Source organism: Opisthocomus hoazin, chromosome 3 (genome assembly GCF_030867145.1).
Source record: "Opisthocomus hoazin isolate bOpiHoa1 chromosome 3, bOpiHoa1.hap1, whole genome shotgun sequence".
NCBI lineage: Eukaryota > Metazoa > Chordata > Aves > Opisthocomiformes > Opisthocomidae > Opisthocomus > Opisthocomus hoazin.
In genome coordinates this window covers 59,864,104-59,884,811 of record NC_134416.1, presented here as the reverse complement: position 1 = coordinate 59,884,811, position 20,708 = coordinate 59,864,104, and the positions used below count along the sequence as shown (strand labels likewise).

The 20,708-nt window shown below is 40.2% G+C and overlaps 1 protein-coding gene across 4 annotated transcripts in view; it reads left to right on the top strand.

Annotated features, from left to right (window-relative positions):
- The window catches only part of PPP4R1 (protein phosphatase 4 regulatory subunit 1), a 76,199-nt gene that overhangs the window by 16,616 nt on the left and 38,875 nt on the right, over nt 1-20,708 (top strand). For 2 of the 4 annotated variants that reach the window (XM_075416474.1, XM_075416473.1), the window contains 2 exons: nt 6,116-6,251; nt 14,760-14,866. In XM_075416474.1, the coding sequence (XP_075272589.1) occupies nt 6,116-6,251; nt 14,760-14,866 (243 nt within the window). Of the gene's footprint in view, nt 1-6,115; nt 6,252-14,759; nt 14,867-20,708 lie in introns of those variants that run through there. The other 2 variants (XM_075416475.1, XM_075416476.1) reach the window with 2 other exon arrangements.

Genomic DNA, 20,708 nt, shown 5'->3' with positions numbered 1-20,708 from the left:
CTTCTTATAGAAAATGAGATGAAAAGGAATGTAATTACAATATTTAAGGGCTGAGAACACTACTTGTGTTCTGCAGAAATCTGGATATAAGGTGGATTTATTCTTTCATAGCATAGAGGAAGGTGACTTAAACCAAAACTTGCTGCTGCTGTTTTTTGATTATGATATCAAATGTTTGGGCGGATAGGACTATATTTTTACTTTAGAATTTAACAGAAAAATTACTTGCTTGAACAGCAGAACAGAATTAAGCCCTTTCTGCATATAAGTGCTGTATTAACCTGAACATGCTTATGGTAACAATTGATGTAGACCATAGCAAATAGCCTGTACTACAGTTGAATAAAAATGAGTCCATTTTCCTAGATATATCTGTAGCAATTGCCATAGAGACTTCTTGAGAATGCAGAAGATAAAATAAGGGAACTGCACTATCAGTTGGAAATATTGAATCTTTAAAATTGTTTCTTGCTCAGATTTGAGAAATTAAAATTGCTCATTTTTAGAATACATGTCTTGTTACTGAGTTTCCATGCGAAAGTGAGGGAGGATGTGTTTCTGCCGTGGAGCCCATAGCAGACACAGAACAAAAAGAATACCTGTAGACCTTGCTACTGAACAGTCTATGGCAAAGAGTTCGTGCATTATTAAACAAAAGAAAAATAGTAATTATTTATTCAGACATGATCTGTGCAGCTATCTATAAAAGACACAATGTGATCCAGATCTTTGTGAAAGATACTATGAAAATGAGATATGTAGTAGAAAAGTCAGATATTATATGAGACTGAGTTTTAAATGGACTTCTGTTTTGTTGTTGTATGCTCAACCAACCTTGTCAATAGTTGCCTAAGCACCTCTAAACATAGTCTGTCTCGGCAAAACTGCTTTATGATACATGTTAGTTAATAATTGTGGCAAGTATTTGTTGTATCCTTGCCATAAAACACAGGAGAACTTAAGAGAAACAGGAGAACTTAAAGCTGGGGGTGTTAATATATTCTTGGTACAGTATGGACCAGATGCAAGACAGACAAGCCTGAATAACTTCTACAAAAAACAGTCAAAATGATGGGACAGGAAAATGAAGGTACAGAGAGGAGGAGTTATTTGGCTTGTGTCGTACAACAGGTCAGGCATAGTCAGGTATTGAAACAAAATCCAGTGCTTGTCTTGTTATGCGATGCTGCCTTGTGTTTGATGGTAGCAGTGTGTAGAGTTTTGAAGAGAAGTTTGCAAACTACTTAGTCGAGATAAGTTAATGTGCTTAGTCGTTTTGTTTTGCTTTGGTGCTTATGCAGGCAGAAAACAGGAGCCTTGTGATTGCTTTTGACAGTATTGTCCAATTATTGTTCTTCCTCCCCATTACCACTAATGACTTTAAAGTGCTGGGATACTGAGTTTTTATAGAAACTCCTGATTTCTTAGCTCTGCTTCTTTTGCATGTTGCTGTGAATGTGTAAGACCAGATTAAAAGGTATTTAGGCTCTGAACTTGCGTAAGTTTTCAGTGATGCCTTGTAGTTCAGATGCCTTCTAAGCATTTGGTCTGGACTTACTTGTACTGGTTCGAAAAAGTGGAGAAAATAAGTGACCTATAGTTTTTCTGTGTCAGTAGAGGGAAGTAACGTGGCCCTGTTGCCTAGTCTGTATTCTGAGGTGGGAATGAATCTTGATGTTCTGCATTTGAACTAGCCAAGACTTGTACTGGTTTTGGCTGGGATAGAGTAAAATTTCTTTGTAGTATTTTGGATTTGTGCTGAAACTAGTGTTGATAACACAGGAATGTTTTAGTTACTGCTGAACAGTGCTTACACAGTGTCAAGGCTTTTTCTACTCCTTACGCTGTGTTGCCAGTGAGTAGGTTGGAGGTGCACAAAATAGCCCCATACAAGCTACCATGAAGAATTCTAACTCTATCCCAGCCAAACCAGTACACTTGTATTCAGGAGTGTTTTTTGCACTTGTAAATTTTGCAAAAGGTCCTGTGGTACTTGGGCAAGTGCTCAAAATTGGGTGGAAAGCAGAGGAGGGCTGAAGAGACCCAGAGGAGGGCCAGAAAGATGATCCGAGGGCTGGAGCACCTCTCCTACGAGGAAATGCTGAGAGAGTCAGGGCTGTTCTGCCTGGAGAAGAGAAGGCTGCAGTAAGGTCTCCCTGCAGCCTTCCAGTACTTGAAGAGGGCCTATAGGAAAGATGGGGAAAATATTTTCAGCAGGGCTTGTTGTGACAGGACAAGGAGTAATGGCTTTAAACTAAGGGACGGTAGATTTTAGACTGGATATAAGGAAGATATTTTTTACTGTAAGGGTGGTGAAGCACTGGAACAGGTTGCGCAGAGAGGTAGTGGAGACCCCATCCCTGGAAACATTCAGGGTCGGGTTGGACGGGGCTCTGAGCAATCTGGTCTGGCTGAAGATGTCCCTGCTCACTTCAGGGGGGTTGGGCTAAAGGTCCCTTCCAACCCAAAGCATTCTATGATTCAGTTAACAGCCTTTTTGATAGCCCTTTTGGAATAACCTTTGAAGTGTAGGCAATATCAAAGTGACCTGGTTTATTGCAAAATAGGTTGAATAATGCAAAGTATGCTCTTCATGCATTATAGAGGAGGAATGGTTAGATTGTTGGTGAATCATATTTGGGGCAATTTAGAGGCAAACATCCACTTGAGGGGCTTTTTTAGAATGGGAATACTACTGGGCTGGTGCCTCTTTTCACTTGGATTGGTGTCTTGATGTTGAAAGTGAAAATGAATATGTAAGATAACTGTAACAGTACTTCAGAAGAACTATAGACTAACTGTTTATGTGCAGATTTATTTATTTTTATCCCCTCCTCTCTTCCCTGTTGGTACTAGTGTTGTGTTTATCAGGATGCTTCCATCTGAATGCTCTCTTTTGTGAATATGAGCTGAGATGCTGGAATTGTTTAAATAGTGATTGTTGCTTGGCATCAGTTGAAGAGCCACATCAAGCCCAAAGTAGCGCTAAACTTAATTTTACAGTTCACAAACACAGCAGAGTCAAATTCACACACCTCACTTTCTCTTTGAACTAGTAGGAGACATCAAACAGATACATTGTAAGCAGCTGCACATATTTTTATCGCTGATACTTACATCTGATATAGAGTGGATTTAGCAGTTTGGTTGACTGATTTCACAAGGCAAAAGTTATCAGAATGTTTGGTTCACTAAATGAAAGGCATCAGACTTCTAGTCAACTTTGGTGCACATTTATGTGTTAAGACATACAGAGTGAGCAGTCGCTATGTTCTGCACTGTGTAAGATGGCATCTACATTGGACCACTCACTGTAGGAGTACAAGGGGAGAATAAATGTAGAGGGGGAAGAGAGGAACATGGAACATGAGGTCGAGAAGAGAGAAATAGAGGAGGTAAAACTAGTGGTGGTTGATATAATGGTCAGCATGTATGTATTTTTTTTTATTTTCTGCATTTGATAGCTAAATAAAAATAATTATATTGGTGACAATAATTTCGTTGGCATTTTGACATAGTTCCTTCAATTTATGTGCTTAAATTTACAGTGTGATCAACAGACTTCAAAATAGGAAAATAGGACACTGTCATAGAATTAATCTTACTGAATATTAGTGATGTTTTTTCTCCCCAGTTGGTTATGTGACAACTTAACTGTATTAATTTAAGTTCTGTGGTTTAGAAATCAATCTGAGTGCAGTGGTTTAGCTCCTTAGTGAAGAGCGCAATTATAATGATACAAAAAAAAAAAAAAAAATTTCCCAGAATGAGGACTGTCTGTGTAACTTATTTCATGTGTGGATGCTGCAGAAAGTGTTTGTTACTTCAAACTATGTTTTGAGTCAGCCCTCAGACAGTAGGAGCTCACATACAATAAAATGTCCTGTCAGAGGCGGCTGAGGTCTCTGGGCTTGCCTAGTTTGGGGAAAAGGAGGCCGAGGGGCGACCTCATTGCTCTCTGCAACTTCCTGGGGACGGGACGTGGAGAGGGAGGTGCTGAGCTCTTCTCCCTGGGATCCAGTGACAGGACGGGTGGGAATGGTTCAGAGCTGAGCCCAGGGGAGGTTCAGGCTGGACATGAGGGAAGCATTTCTTTACTGAGAGGTTGGTCAAACCCTGGCACAAGCTTTCTGGAGAGGTGCTCAATGTCCCAAGCCTGTCAGTGTCTGGGAGGCATTTGGACAATGCCCTTAACAACATGCTTTGACTTTTGGTCATACCTGAAGTGGTCAGGCAGTTGGACTAGATGGTCGTTGTAGGTCCCTTCAACTGAAATAGTTATTCTAGAAGGACTTACCTGTGTGAGAAAGGTATATGGCATAACTATAAACACAGGAAAACCTCTGGTTTTAGCTGGATCAGTAGGTTGAATTAAAGGCCTGTTCTTTGTTAACATGGCATAAAATCCTAACTTGCATTATGAGTGCATTTTTAACTTCCCCAACCTTTCCTATGAAAATAAAACTGATCTTGCAAAAAACCCAAAACAAACCAACCAAAAAAACCCCCCACCCAAACCCATAAGCCCTATAAGCCCAAACCAAACACAGATTCAAACAGTTGTGTAGACCTGGGGTTGCTAAGTGCTGCAATAGCTGTTTTTTGAGCCTTTCTCTCCTCCCCCTGCAGTTTGTTATCCTTTACCTTAGGCGTATCCAAGAGTGCTAGTTCTTCTCCACAAATTTCTTTTCCATCTACTTTGTCTCGCAGCTGCTAGTACACTTTCATCCTTGCCCTGATGTCCCAGATTCTTTTTATGCCCTTGCTCTTTTCCCATCACTTTTTCGTTTGATTTCTGGCAAGGCTTTCAAGTCTTATCAAAACTGCAGAATTTGGACCCTCCTCCAGGGATGGGATTTATTTGTGACCAATTAAATGATGTCCATTGATTCTCTACCTAGAAAATGGGAGGATTAGTTTGCTGGTAAAGGGATGCTATTAACCCAGTTTAGATCTAAAAATGTTACTTTTATGGAGAACTTGGTGTTAAATCTTTTGACATTTGAAATATGTTAAGGAAGATGTTCAGAAAATGATAGCTGCTTGTGTATTCTGAATGTTGAAGATAATGATACAATGTCTGATACCCAATTTATGTAACATAATGTAATTGTATGGAAGGTAAGGGGACCACAATCTTTTTCATTTCCTCTGTAGAGTCTGCTTTTTAAAAAAATCATTGTTGGACCTGCATATCTGTCTGTTTTCCATCTGTCTCTATTTGCCAGTTTTCAAAAGGCTTTTCAGAGAATCTTGTCTAGACTGAAGAATAGGTGTAGTGTACTGCAGTGTTGTCTTTTCAGGAGTAAAATGGGTGACTTGGGATGGTTCTTGCAAATAAGTGAATGCATTTGTAATACTAGCAAATAAATGATTGTATTTTCAGGCTCAGGTGTTTGTTATGGGACTGAGTTTTTGAGCAGTTTGGAGGGCATATGGAAGCCAGAAAAGGTGGTAGTTCGAATCCTAATTCTTCAAGCAGCTCTGCAGAGCTTGGGTGGACCCCTTTTCCATTTCATTGTGGTTCCATGTTGATAAAGGTGTCTCTTTAGATTAAGTTCCCTATTAATGCACTGGATAATAATGATGCAGTAGGTGAATTGTGCCTAGTTTAAGTGGTAGTTGGATATAGCAACATGCATCTGAACTTTTTAACATGCCTAATTTAGATTTTTCTTGTTTAAAAAATTTTTTTGTGTTCTATTAGATGATGTTCTATTAACTCTATCTCTGGGCTAATTGCTGCTATGATTTTAGTCTATGCGTCTTCAAAAAGCTGACTTTAGAATTAGCTAAAAGTCATTTGCTTAATAAAAATATAAGGTATAAAAATACTCCTTGTCAGCTAAAAATATCGTGAAGTATGGATGTCTAGTGAAATGTCATATTTGGGTATTTAGAGAAAATTACTTAAACAACATTTAGTCCAATTTACACATAATCAATCACTTGTACAGAATAGGCTTTATGGGGGCTGGGGAAAGCTAGGTGGAATAATGCAGTGTAGTTGGTCAGTGGGGCCTTGCCTAGGCTTCTGTATTTCAGACCAACAACAGACATCATTATAGCGTTAAACTACTGTGATTGTAAGGAATATTTCTGATGTCTCTGATAGTTGGTGTGGATGACTACAGCTCAGACTCTGATGTGATTATTATACCTTCAGCCCTGGACTTTGTCTCACAAGATGAAATGTTGACACCTTTGGGAAGACTGGACAAGTACGCTGCAAGTGAGAACATATTTAACAGGTATGCTTTTTAAATGTCCTGTCTGGCTAACAGTATGCAAACTATTCATCTGATTCAAATCTGACTGAAGTTAATTTGCATGAAATACAAATAATTAAAAAAAAAGCCCAACCCAACACCTGTACAATTTCTTTAGCTGCTCAGTTTGTTTGCTGATATTTCTTCTGCTTATAGAGAGCGAAATATTAATGATAAGAGAAAAACATTTGCTTAGCTTTTAAACAAGTGTAGTTCAGGACTTATTGAACTTTTTTATTAATTGGACCACATACTTTTAGGGTTTTTGTGGATGCTAACATTCCTGTTGAGACATGGCTAGAAGATAATAGTAAACTGTATCCATAGCTGTGTGGAAAGTGACTTTAAGAAAATACTTCATGAAAGGTCAGGAAAGGATGATGAGCAGCACTGTAAATTGCCAGAGGAAGTCAAGAAGCATTCTGCAGGATCATCCTCACAGTTAGTTTATAGTTTGGGTATTGCTGCTTCTGGTTACTGAAAATGGAAAAACTGCTGAAAAGAATGTCTTGTCTTGTCCAGTTAATACTGCGTTCTGCATTTCCCCCTTTTTATTTCTGTAATGCCACAGAGCTAGTTGTTTCATTTAAAAGCCCAGGTATTGTAGCATACTTCAGACAGATACACACACCCCCACCCCATCCCCTGCACACAGACACTCTGCAATGGAATGGAGAAATTAAAAACAAGCATTTATTTTAATTTTAACTATAAACAGTTACAAGATCACAGAAATGTATAAAATATGCTAAGGTCGAGGTTTTCTGGTGTTTTGTTTTAACACAGTTTAGTCTGGGCTCCAAGTAAATAATAGAGCATGTTTGCTTTTATGTTGAATTCTTAATTCAGTAGTACGCAGAAGATAAGTCTACGATCAACCACCCTGTAGTTTAGCCTCTATTTTGTTGTTTGTGGCCCGAGTTCTGTAAGGATTTAGCCATGTGTTTAACTTTAGTCATATGAAGTGTACTTAAAATTCCAAACTACCTGTATGAACATACCCCGTTTGGAAGGTTTTCCTTCTGATTGAGCTGAAGCTAACAATTATAGAATGGTTTCTGTTATTATAGCCTGCATAAATTAATAATGAAATGCCTGTTTTTGAAGTTTTTCTGTTTTCCTAAAATCCAAAGTTTTTGATACTTTACAATTTGAGATGAAATCAGCAATTTGCCAACCAGGAGGGAGTTTTTGTGTGTTTGACTTTTCATGGGGAGCGAGGGAAGAGGAGCCTTTAGGGCTATAGGTGACAATTATGTAACAAGAGCCAGTAGGGATTAGAACAAACTCAGAAACTCAAGTTGTGTGAGTTGAATTTTAAACAAGAATAATGGTTCTAATATTTTACTTGCCCATTTAAGAAAAAACTGTCTCTCTGAGGCTCTCAGTGTGGATTGCATGGGGTGTGGGGCATGCATAAGCTTGAAATCGTTTTGATGATGCTGTCCAGCTTTATGCACCCTGTGCTTGCCTGTGCTTTTCTGCAGGGGAAGATGGGTGGAGTAACTGTAGTTTTTCCTGGGGTTTTTTGTTTGTTTGTTTGCTTGTTTAGGGTTGATTTTTTTGGCTGGTATAAACATGTTGTTTAATCCTAGCTCTCTCTGTAGGCCTACTGTATTATGTAGCATAAGAAAATATAGGAAATAGCATATGATAGCCTTTAGTGATATAATCGTGAGTAGCAGTTAGATGACTGTAAGTGATAGTAACTATTGCAGGCAGTTTATGATGATTCAGCATTAGTCAGTCTTGGGAATAATCAAAGATATATTTGCTAGACAGATGAATTGGAGCATTTCATAGGGAAAAGATAAGAATAATCAAATGTGTTTTAATTTATGTCTCTTAGTATGGTATAACCACACCCAATGACTTATGTGTAGTTTAACATTAAAGTTATAGATGCCCAAAACCTTGAAACGTAATCATTGAGCATGGGTAAATCAGGGTAAGATATTTTTATTTCCCTGCTCCCCCCCCCCCAAGCCTTAAATGGATGAATTTGCATTATCATTTTCTATCTGGTTAGTCATCTACATATGTATCATTTGCAGTGTGTCATTATATTGAATTATTAAAGTGAAGTGATTTTTAACAATTACTACAAAAGCCTAATCTCCTTTGAATGGATTCCTTGAGCACTCATGATTTCTCAGCTGTTGACTGAAGTCCAGAGCCAGTTGTTCTGAGATAGAAATGGATCTATGTCTGCATGCTAAGAAATATTAGCAGGTTGGACTTGGAATTTGCAAATAGGAATTGCTTCTTCATTTAAACATGTATGATTTTTGACAGGATGAACTGGAAAAAAGAATGAGGTAGGGAATCCTTTAATAGCTTCCTAAATGGTCAAAGTAGTTGTTATGTGACAATTTTTGGCATGTTGTAGTCTACATCCTCACTTTTTAAGTTTTGCTGATCAGCACCACAGATGTTGTCGTTGTCTATGAGAATGGAGGGGAACCTGACAAGTGCTACCATAAATGACCCCTCTTGTAGCTGAAAACCAAGGCAAGCAGGCCTCTGGTTATGGTTTTATTAGTGAAGAGGCAGCCTCCAGACCAGGTTTGAGAAGCAGCTCTAGCATATGCCTTAATAATCCAATATCATATTGCAGCAAGAGTAGATGCCAAGCAGAAAGCCAAGACTATCACCCTGAAACACAAGGTCTCCTTGTGTCTGGTAGCACTGGTGTGTGTGCATGCATGCGTGGATGAGAATTTCCTTTTATTGTTTGCTTTAAAAAACAGTTGCTGGTGCAGACTGGAACATAGCTTTTGCTTCTTCTCATTTTAAAAATCCTTTGTGGGTTTTCCTATGCTTTATTGCTGTTAACTTCCTTCCATTCCTCATTGGGAAGGCTCAGAAGTATACAACGCTCACCAGTAGATCTGTTTGAACAGTGAGGCAGTTCCTGAACAACAGACCCTTCCTTTTGATCAGCCTAATTTTTTAGGAATTGCTGTTGCCCTTTCTCTTCACACCAAAGCAGATCTTGTCAGCAGACTCTTATTCATCAGTATGACCAGTCTTGGCTATCAAGACTATATCTACATGTCAACGTAGATATTTTTAAGTTATCCTCTTGCTATGCTTCTTTTGTGTTCTGGACTACTTCTTTGCTTTTCTCTTAGGAGAATACCTGGTGTCTTTTGAAATAGTTTAACTTCAAAATACTTGTAGAGCAGCACTCAGTGGTAACTAAGGATATATTGGATCTCAAAGAGGGATGAAGTGTAGGTGTGTGTACTCAGGTACAGCTTATCAGCAGCACTTTCGCTCTGTACAGTGTAGGTGAAGATTTGGCCTAAAGCATTCTGGGTAACTTGTCTTTTTTGGCTAAAATATATGCTCCTTCGACTTCATGGCACAGATGTGGTTTCTGATGTGGTTGGTTGAAGGTAGCTTTCTTGCTTTCTGGATTCCAGCTGGAAGAGAAATTGACATCACAAAGGAGGCTGCACCATGTGTGGCAATGATGATTTTAATGTGGTTATCGGATTCCTAACTCCAACAGGCATAATATAAACCTTGGTTTTACATGTTTGTGATTCTGGAAGATGGTCTAGAATTTTTAGAATATATGCTCTGTTACATAATGAGGCTTTCCAGGAACTGAGAAATTAATTTCTTTCCAAGGAAATAAGGGTAACGGTGAAGTTTTAGATGTATCAGAGCTATGCCATAAGCCTTTCCAGTTGTCCACTCCCTTTTGCAGAGTCAAGAACATAATTTTAGCATGTGTTTAAAAACTAGGATTTGCATGCAGAAAGTACCCCCACTAAAACTGAAGAATGCTGTTTTCATCCCTCTGCACTCTAATGTGTATCAAAAACCTCTCTGAAACAGTATCTTTGGAATCTTAAGAATTTTATCAAAACCTTCCTTAAGTGTAAGAAATTACCTTGCCTGGTTTTCATTTAGGTGTGATGAGATTATACACAAGGTAATTGAGAATTTGGTTATCCACAGCTGCTTTTGTTTTTATCTCCCCACTTACTTTCCTTCTGCCTGTGCAGCCTAGCCCAGTGTAAAACTTTTTGGGTCATTTGTTGAGTACTGACTGTAAGGAAATGCCAAACTTAAGCCAAAGCCATGCGGTGAAACTGTAGTGGCATTCATTCTGACTAGGACACTTCTCATCATTTTAGGATAGATTAGGTTATTTCTCTTAATCTCTGACTCTCCTTTCCTCTGTATTCATGTTTTGGTCTTTGAGTCCACTGTATGTCAAAGAATAAAATTTAGTAAAAATGAAACAAACCTCAAAACACATTTTTATGTATATATTTGCAGATACATTCATGGAAAATAAATTATTTAAACTTAACTTTCACAATACAGATTGAGAAAGTTTACCTTATAAGTATACATTAAAATGGTATAAACTGAACCATAAAACAGCAGAATTTTCCCAGAGCACTAAGAGAACTCGTAATTACTTCAACAGTACTGAAAGTACCTCTGCATATTTAGCCTTTCTTCTTAAGAAGGGTACACAAATGTTGATTTTGAGATTGGGGTTTTTTTCAGAATAAATTCTGAGATTGTTTGGGGAAAACAGTGTTAACCTATGTTACTGCTACCAATATTCACTGAAATATGAAATGTCATTAAATCTTGATTTAGAAGTTCTGCAACAACGAGCAAAGAAAAAATTATCTTCTCTTTTTTTTTCTTTTAACATATATTTACAAGCTAAATGCACTTCTTGTGCAGATGAACTAATTGAAATTCTATAGTAGAAATTTATTAAAGGGCTAATGATGGTGATAGTACATCCTAATTATACCACCTAGAACTGCCGGTATTGATTCCAGGTAAGGTCAAAGGAGTGTGTGAAAGGAGTTTGAATGAGCCAAGCAAAGATATTTATGGCTGCTCTTGAAGTATATAATTACAAATCCTAATTAAGTCTGTGTGCACAGAGTCTTCAAAATATGCCCCCTGCATGTGGACTTAAAGGCAGGGTGTTTGTAATCTATCCTCATTTTCTCCCACTGCTAATTGCAGTGAAGTGTGCCCATGAGATACCGCAACTGTCAGTTTTTCTACCATTGGACAAGCTCTCCCCATGCATGCTTGTGAAAAATTGAACTTTGCTAATTATCCTCCACTTCTGCACATAACAGCTGCAGCAGTTGTAGTGCATGCTGTATTCCAGCCCTTGACCTCTGCACTTTCCTTGGTCTATGATCTGTTTAATGGATAAATAGATGCATTGCTGCTTAGGTGGCAGTCATATACCAAAGACACGTATGGTGAATAAATAATTGTCTTTGAGAGTTCACAGCTGTAGGGTTATTGATTTGAAGCTTCACTTGCCAGAGCAGCTAGCAAAAGCCTGTTTGGACCTGTAGGATTCGGGTACAAGATCTGACTGAATGGGCAAGAAGATGCAATTCTATTAATTGTTGCAATGAAGACAACTCTGGTGGTTCTGGGAAGGTATAGAGGTAGAAGTTCTTAGTGGAGCTTGGTATCTCATTAGAAGCAAGCACTGCACAGACCTAAGCCAGTGGCAGGAGGGAAGTGGGAATGGGAAGTTAATCCTAGTCCCAAACCGTGCCCTGATAACAGGGAGTAATGTATAGTAACAGAATGTATGACATTGCAGTCACTTACACTGTCGTCGTTAATGTTGGTGGAGTCATTTCTGCCACATATGTACTTGAAGGAGCCTGATTCCCTGTTAGAATGCAGTTTATGGGGATGTGTTATTATCCTTAGAGGAAACCTGCTCATCCCCTTTTTCCGTGTTGCAGGAGGGATCTCCTTGCCTCTTGAGCATGAAGCATGTCCACCTATTTTTGTTGTTCTGTTTGTGTCTAGACCAGACAGGTCATCCTTCAGAGCTCTGTTACAATTCCACAAATGTTCATCTGGTACTCACCTGGCAAGCTGCTGGGCAAGCTACTGCTTGCCTTACGTTATGCTACTATGCATTGGTAGTTCATTGCAGCCCCCTGTTGTAGGCTTTTTGTATCTTGACCACCAGCGCTTGCATGAGAAGAAGGATCAGACTGCTAGACAGGGCACCAGGGACCATTGCTTACTCTCTATTCTCCAGTAAGTGGAGCATGTTAAAGTGTGAGCTTGCAGGGCTCAAGTCATTCCGCGTTAGGTGCCTACGTGCTAACACTCAGCCTGTGGCAAGTGTGAGGTAGGTTTAGCTCCGTGTCCTGTATTTGTGCCTTAGAGGCACAAGAAGAATTCTGGCAGATTGTTGGGGGTAGTGGCAGAATTAAGTCAGAGCCCGTAATGTTTGGACATTGTCTCCCAGAATACTGGATGGATGAAGCTGAGATTACCCTGTTATTACTGGCTGCCTACCCAGTTAGGTTTTCTAAAGTGAGCTTAGCTTGCTTTGTTGCCTTTTGTTGTAATGCTTTATACCAGAATCTGCTACATGCAGAAGTAGATCAATTGATTCTTTTACAAGCCAGAGGGAAGTACCACCTGGATGCAGGTGGGGGCTATGTTCTGCCTTTAGCACAGGGAAAAAGTTGAATGTCCCTTTTTAGCTTTGAGTGGATTTAATAAATAAGTCATATCTACTTCAGGTTAGGATTTGTGTTTTCATCTCTTCCTCTTTAGCAGAAGGCTTGTGGCCTTCAGCTTACAGAGTGGCATAGCCATTCGTCCAACTCACGGAAACTAGCAAAGACTTACTGTGGGATTCACCCACCACAGTTCAGAATACTGTTAACAAAGCTCTATGAGGAGATTAGTCTTCTCGAAACTCCCAGCATAGCAGGGGGGCATTCCATAGTTAGTCACCAGGAGCCAGATGGGATGTAGTGCTGTTTATTGTGGTTCCTTACTTGCTGAGCCCAGCTCAGTGGGTCAGTTGACTTGTTTCTCACTTTCCAAGTTTGTCTAATGTGTAGGAGACACATGCATCCAGGCAGGCTGGTTAATGATATATGCTTCATCTGTTCCTCTTCTCTTTTCAGAGGTGTCCAGCCCTTTAAAAGACCAAGTCAACTCTGCTTTTACGTTAGTGTGTCATGTAGTCTGTTCCCGTCCATTAGGATTTTGATAGCTGAACTTCCAACTGCATATCAGGATCTCTGCTGAGAGATGTTGCACTTTTACCAGGTTGAAGAGTGAGGGAGATGTTTGTTACAAGCAGGTTTTTGCGGTTTGTTTTTTAGAGGATTTTGTTTGTATGTATGTCAAAACAGTTTAGTTTAAGATAGTTTTGGAAGTGGCCAGTGTGAAACACTTAAATTATTGATTTTCAGTTTGAGGAAATGGAAATGTCTGCTTAGCTTTGAGGGTTCATGAAAACCTGCTGTGTTTCTCCAATTGCACGGAATTATACGGTTCTCACGCTTCCCTCGTACACTAGGAATGTAACCATCTGTTTCTTACCAGTTTGTGACCCTCTCTCGCGTTCACTGTTTGTTGTGAACATGATCAGGTTTAGCTATACTTCTGCTCTTGTCTGCAGCACTGCTGTTTGTCAACAGTGCTTATATCCAGGCTACATCCTAACAGTGTTTCCGTCAGTCAATTCTGGAAATATCTGGCACTTGACCCTTGCTGCTTCAGCATTTTGATGAATTGCTCCAGGGCAGTACCAGAGCTAGCAGCATGCTGGACACTGTTCCTTGGCCCATTCCACTGTTGGGATAATCCTGCTAGCTCTTGGAACTGATTTTCGGCCACATTGCCCAAAAGGGTGAAAAAAAGTTATGCAGTTATAGGCTGTTGTTGAGGAGAAATGTTGATTGCCACACGTTGCCAGCTGCATTGGTTAAAAACTTAATGTTTAGGGCTCTCTAGGTAATTGATGGGTATGACTTTGAAACATAGGCTTCAACAGAACCTTAGAGGACAAAATCCCAAATTCGATTATATCTTGTCACTGATGAGTTAATCCTTAGAAAAAGTTTTCATGTATTAGAAGCAGTAATGGAGTTGATTCTGACTGGTTTCATGTTTTCTTAATGTTTCATTTTCTACTTTGCTTAATGTGTGACTTGGGCGCACATGGGCTAGTACCTTTTATTTTCATAGCCTTTGAATGAAGTAGCTTCTAAACGTCACCACTGGTTGAAAAGCTTCAGCTTGAGTGTTCATGCTTTGGTTTGTGAAAGAAGTTCATAATTCTCTTTAAAACTGTTCTGACAATAGTGGTGGTGTCTTCAGAGGTGAGGATGGAAGGCTTACACTGACTTCCTAACATTCAGCTCCTGTTCACTCACTTGGCAGATGGTTACTATTTTTTTTATCTTTGTGGCTGGTTTCCCTTGTCATTGTAAACTGAAGGGATACTTTTAATGTTACATTTAAAGTTAACAGTTCTTTACTCTTGAGTATCAGAATTAAGAATTCCCAAAGCAGGACTAAATTCACTGAGTTAAAAGTGAACCTATGTAAAATTTCACTGGTTTAAGAAACTTGTATGATTGTACAACTTTTTGATTAGGCTGTATTTCTGGACTCAAATAATGCTAATTTTTAATCTTTCTTGTAAACTAGGCAAATGGTGGCTCGAAGTTTGCTGGACACTTTGAAGGAAGTCAGTGATGATGAGAGAGATTGTATTGCTGTGTTGGAGAGAATCAGCAGATTAGCTGATGATTCAGGTAGGTAGCATTACACATTTTACTGGGTTAATGAGTGAAAGTCAGAATTGCTGAACCTATGTTCAGCACAGGACCAATATGTTCTTTCTCTTGTTCAATATTCAAACTAGGCTTCTGCACATGCAATTAAACGCTGTAAAAGTTCATTTTGCTAAATCATCCCCCCCAAGATGACTTTTTTTCTTTACTGTTTTCCTCGACAGAATTAAGCTTCTTCAAAATGTAAGATTACTACTTTCCATTAGTATGTTTTTGAGTAATTTCTGTTATGTACTTCGGCTACTCAGCAGATCTGTGATTACTTTAGATTTGTAGATAAAAATTAATTTCTTTCCTTGAAAAGAACCTTGCAAAACTCCGATTAGTTTTGGTAGAATTTGAGTGCTGAAGTTGTTCCCTTCATCCTTTTTGGGGAACCAGTTGTGAAGAGAGGAGAGGCAAGCAGATATTGTTGAGCAAGATGCAGATACAAGCAATGAGTAGGAGGGCTCTGTAGATATAGAGAGGCTTTTGCTCTTGAATATATTGAGACTACTAGGTGTTTGAAATAAAAGGCAAAAGCAAGAGAATAGTGAAAAACAGATGTGAAAGAAACAGAGTGCTTAAAAAGTGGTGGGGGAGTGGATGAAGTGAAAAATGGTGTGGACAGAGCTGCAACAAAATTCCGGGTTGAAGATGCTCTAGAAAGAATTAAGCGCTTGATTTCAGAGTAGCTGATACAGTTGAAGCATCAGAAGGAAGGCTTCAGCAGCAAAATGTCGGATAAGATCTGAAGTTCATTGGTAGACGACAGGTTGACCATGAACCAGGAGGGTGCCCTGGTTGCCAAGAAGGCCAATGGGAACCTGGGGTGCATTAGGAGGGGAGGTTCTCCTTCCCCTCTACACTGCCCTAGTGAGGCCCCATCTGGAGTACTGTGTCCAGTTCTGGGCTCCCCACTTCAAGAAAGATGAGGAGCTACTGGAGAGAGTCCACCGGAGGGCTATGAGGATGGTGAGGGAACTGGAGCATCTCTCCTACGAGGAGAAGCTGAGGGAGCTGGTCTCGTTCAGCCTGAAGAAGAGAAGGCTGAGAAGGGACCTTATAAATGCTTCTAAAAGTCTCAAGGGTGGGTGTCAGGAGGACGGGGCCAGACTCTTTTCAGTGGTGCCCAGTGACAGGACAACGGGCAACAGGCACAAATTGAAGCATAGGAAGTTCCGTCTGAACATGAGGAAGAACTTCTTCCCTCTGAGGGTGACGGAGCACTGGAACAGGCTGCCCAGGGAGGTTGTGGAATCTCCTTCTCTGGAGATATTCAAGACCTGCCTGGACGTGGTCCTGTGCAGCCTGCTGTAGGTGACCCTGCTTTGGCAGGGGGGTTGGACTAGATGACCCACAGAGGTCCCTTCCAACCCTAAAGATTCTGTGATTTTTTTTTTTTTTTTTTTTGTCGTTGTAGGACTTGTATTAAATCTTGTGTGAAAAGAAAATCTTTCTTCTGTTTAATGTCTGTTAGTTTTTCTCCCCACTTCCAGAATTGCAGAACATGACGCTAGCCAAGGGTAAAAGAGTATTCTGTTCATTTCTGTTGTTGTGTCATTACGGTCTTACTTAAAATGCGTGGTTTTATTTTTCTGAGGGAATGTCCTTGTTTAGCCAGGGGAAAAAAAAATATTGTAAGCATTACGTAGTTGTATTGAGTACCTCTCCAAGGATTTTTTTTAAGAGGGAGGAAAAAAAAGTCAGTAGTTATTTAAGATTACCTGGACTTGTGCAAGGCATTTGATACTGTCCCGCATGACATGCTTGTCTCTAAATTGGAGAGGCATGGATTTGATGGATGGACCACTCGGGGGATAAGGAATTAGCTGTATGGTCACACTGAAAGACTTGCGGTCAATGACTCTGTGTCCAAGTGGAGACCAGTGATGAGTGGCATTCCTCGGGGATCCACATTGGGACCAGCACTGTTTAACGTCTTTGTCAGTGACGTGGACAGTGAGATTGAGTTCACCCTCAGCAGGTTTGCCGACGACACCAAGCTGTGTGGTGTGTTCGACACACTGGAAGGAAGGGATGCCATCCAGAGGGACCTGGACAGGCGGGCCTGTGCAAACCTCATGAAGTTCAAGAAGGCCAAGTGCAAAGTCCAGCAGCTGGGTCGGGGCAATCCCAAGCAGAAACACAGGCTGGGTGGAGAATGAATTGAGAGCAGCCCAGAGGAGAAGGGCCTGGGGGTACTGGTTGATGATAAGCTCAGCATGACCTGGCAATGTGCACTCACAGTCCAGGCCAGCCATATCCTGGGCTGCATCAAGAGAATCGTGGCCAGCAGGTTGAAGGAGGTGATTCTGTCCCTCTGCTCTCCTCTGGTGAGACCCCACCTGGAGTCCTGCGTCCAGCTCTGGAGCGCTCAGCACAGCAAAGACATGGAGCTGTTGGAGCAAATGCAGGGGAGGGACACAGAAATGATCAGAGGGCTGGAGCACCTCTTCTATGAGGACAGGCTGAGAGAGTTGGGGTTGTTGAGCCTGGAGAAGAGAAGGCTGCGGGGAGACCTGATTGCAGCCTTTCAGTACCTGAAGGGCGTCTACAGGAAGGATGGAGAGGGACTCTTTACAAGGGCAAGGGGTAATGGCTTTAAACTGAAAGAGGGTAGATTTAGCTTAGACATAAGAAAGAAATTCTTTACTATGAGGGTGGTGAGGCCCTGGCACAGGCTGCCCAGAGAAGCTGTGTCTGCCCCCTCCCTGGAAGTGTCCAGGGCCAGGTTGGCTGGGGCTTTGAGCAACCTGGTCTAGTGGAAGGTGTCCCTGCCCATGGCAGGGGGTTTGGAACTAGATGGTCTTTAAGGTCCCTTTGAACCCAAACCAGTCTATGATTCTATGAAATATGTCTTTAATTGAGAACAGTGGCTTGCTACTGTCTAGAGTGCATTCCTAGCAAAGCTCAGTTTCTGAAGTCTGTATATACAGTGTTTGTTTGGGTGATCACATTAACAGTTTTGAGCATCAGAAACTTTCTGAAGCTTCATTTAAAGTCTGGAAAATAGGACACAGGTGTCCAGGGGGAAATGGCCTTGTGCAGCAACTTTACAGCCTTAAGCTTTTCATTGGTGACCAGCTAAGTGTGTAAAATGGGAGTTTGTTTAGGTAGAAATGTAATGAAAGCCAAGAGTTGAGCTCAAATCAATTTGTTTCCTTTAACAAGGGTGGAGTACATTTTTAGTCAGGGTTGATCTTCCTCAGCGTCAGTAAAAGCAGCATTTCAGGCTTTTCCTGCATTGTAGAAGTTCTCTCAGATCTGCCAAACTAGTAGCACTGGATTCTGCAGGTGCCCCACAAATTAAATTTCTGCAAACTAAACTGAGTTTTGTGCCTCGAGCAGTTGCAGTATTGGACTTACCCTGTTTCTGTAAGACAGGTAATTAGAATATCCTTGTGTCTTAAACCGTGTGAAAATTCACTGGGGAAGTAGACCTGCTTTGTGTCATCTTAATATATGTGCTTGACTGTTATTCAAACTGCAGCACAGTGGTTTCTGGGATTTGTTTGGGTTTGTTCTGTTTTTTTTTAAGGTTGCTATTGCTAGACTTGTTCTTAATTTTTCTCTAATCTGATGTGTTTTTCCATATACGATATTTTTCCCAACTTGTTCTGTAAAGTAAAAAAACCCAATCAAATTTGGAATAAGAAAACGTTGTAAAAGTGTCTGTGCCTTTTGACTTGCTTGGTTATAGCCAAATGTCTCAATGGTTGGACCCATCCCGGAGTCAAGCCTTCATGTTTAAATACATAAAAAAAAACAAAACCACCAAACCACACTTTAGGGAAGTCAAACTAAACTATGTACAAGGCTTCTCTTTTCTAATAGGTGATACTCATTAGTCTTATGCCTGTTTTTTAACATTTGGAGTTATTTTTTCTTCTCTTTTCAAAACAAGGTACTTTTCTTTTTTTGGAAGTAGTTGGGATAATGATGTTTGAATTGAAGAATATACCCGGGGTACACAATATCCATGCTCTCTTTGTGCTGCTGCTGCGGTTATCTAAAACATGGGTACAGCAGCAAGCTAGAAATATCTACTGCCCTAAAGTTGTCCAGGGAGTCCTCTGTCCTGTTAATACCTTGCAGCTTCAGAAGTACTGTAGTTGGGCTGATGTTTTTCAGACATGGTTTTTGCTTGAAAAAGAAACATGTTTAGGGTTTCTTGGGGTTTGTTTTGTTTTGGGGTTTTTGTTTGTTTGGCGCTTTTTGGGGTGGTGTGGGTTGTGTGGTTTTTTTTTGCTTTGGGTTTTTTTTGTGGGTTTTTTGTTGTTTTTAATAAGCTGGGGCTATGAGACAGCCATTTCTGTGTTTGAGAGCAAGAGAACTTCAAAATGATAATTAGTTTTAGTCTTCATGTACTGTGATAACACATTAAGAAGCTAAATGTCGTCTCTGTGCTAAATACTGCATTAGTGTGAAATAAAAATTCATCTCTACTAGAAAAAGGTCTAGGTCCAAATGTTATTGTAGGATGGAAGGCTCAAAAAATCATGAAATTATGGTTTGGTATGATTGACACAGACTTTGATATACCAACAGGCTAGCCATGACCTAAATTTTTTGAGGCATCATGGCAAAGGCAAATATCAGCTCTAAAACTTTTTTTTTTTTAAACTGTTGACAAAAAATTCTCAAAGAAATAGCTTTTGGTGGGAGCTCATTTGTACTCTGAGTAATATCTTATTAATATCACTAATTTATGAAAGTTTCTTTTGGGGGGAGAGGAAATGTGTATTGCTTATACCTAAAGAATGCTAAGTGGTGTTTTAACAGCTCTCTGTCAACAGCCAATGTGTAGGTTGCAGTGGACAGGCAGCGAGCTGTAGGGAATTGTATTTTGTGAAGGAGAGTTCTGAGTACGATTGTGTAAATGCACATACAAATGACATAAAGCGGATCGTCTCCTGACAGGGTAGTTTGGACTCTTTCTAATGAATTAGTTCCAGGTTACCTGTGGTTTTGCAGCCTTAAAATTACTAGTATGTTTCTGCTGGGGGGGGAAAAAAACACTTCAGGTGATACTGGAAAGGAGCCGCTCACAGCGCTGATGGAACACAGGAATTGCTGTGCCCTGTTACCATGTCCTGCTGTATGTAAACAGCAGCACAGGATAGCTGTTCCAGGGGAGGAAACCCATCAGTGGCAGCTGGGGAATAATCTGCCACCACCAACCCCCTTACTTGCCAAACAAACTGTTTCTCCAAATCTCAGTTGTTCGGAAGGCTGATTTTCTTCAGTATTTGTCTTCATTGCTGTAGTTGGGTGTTACTGCTAAGTCTGTGATTTTTCCTGTGGGGTCTGGGTATTTCTCAGTCCTTCTGAACTTTGGCCTTCCCTGCTGTCTTTGGTAGGGAGTTCCCTAGAATAGTTACAGCTGTGGTAAGAAAGATGCTACCTTGTATTGCTTTTGAATATGCTGTTTAATCACTTCGTAATTTTCTCTGTTTCTTTAGGGATGTTGGTTATGGCTTCCGACTTAGATGTTTTTATGGTGTCTTGGAACCTGTAGAAGACAAGAAGCAGCTTGGCATAGAAACGTTAATCTATCCCCCTTAAATCCTTGTTAGTGATAAAGTGCTTATCTTGGTGTTAAAACAGCTGGGCCTGCTTTATTCTCAAATGTAGACTAGCCACAGACTTATGTGAGCTTGAACAAGGCCCTTATGTCTGTCTTTTTCACTCGAGTAAATTAGTATTATTCAAACTTTTTTTTTAGTACCAGCTTGTGAATGGTTTATCAGATATAAAACTTCACCACTGTGTACACAAGTGCAATTAACTGGCTGTGAAAGTTAGCCTCAGCCAGAATTAT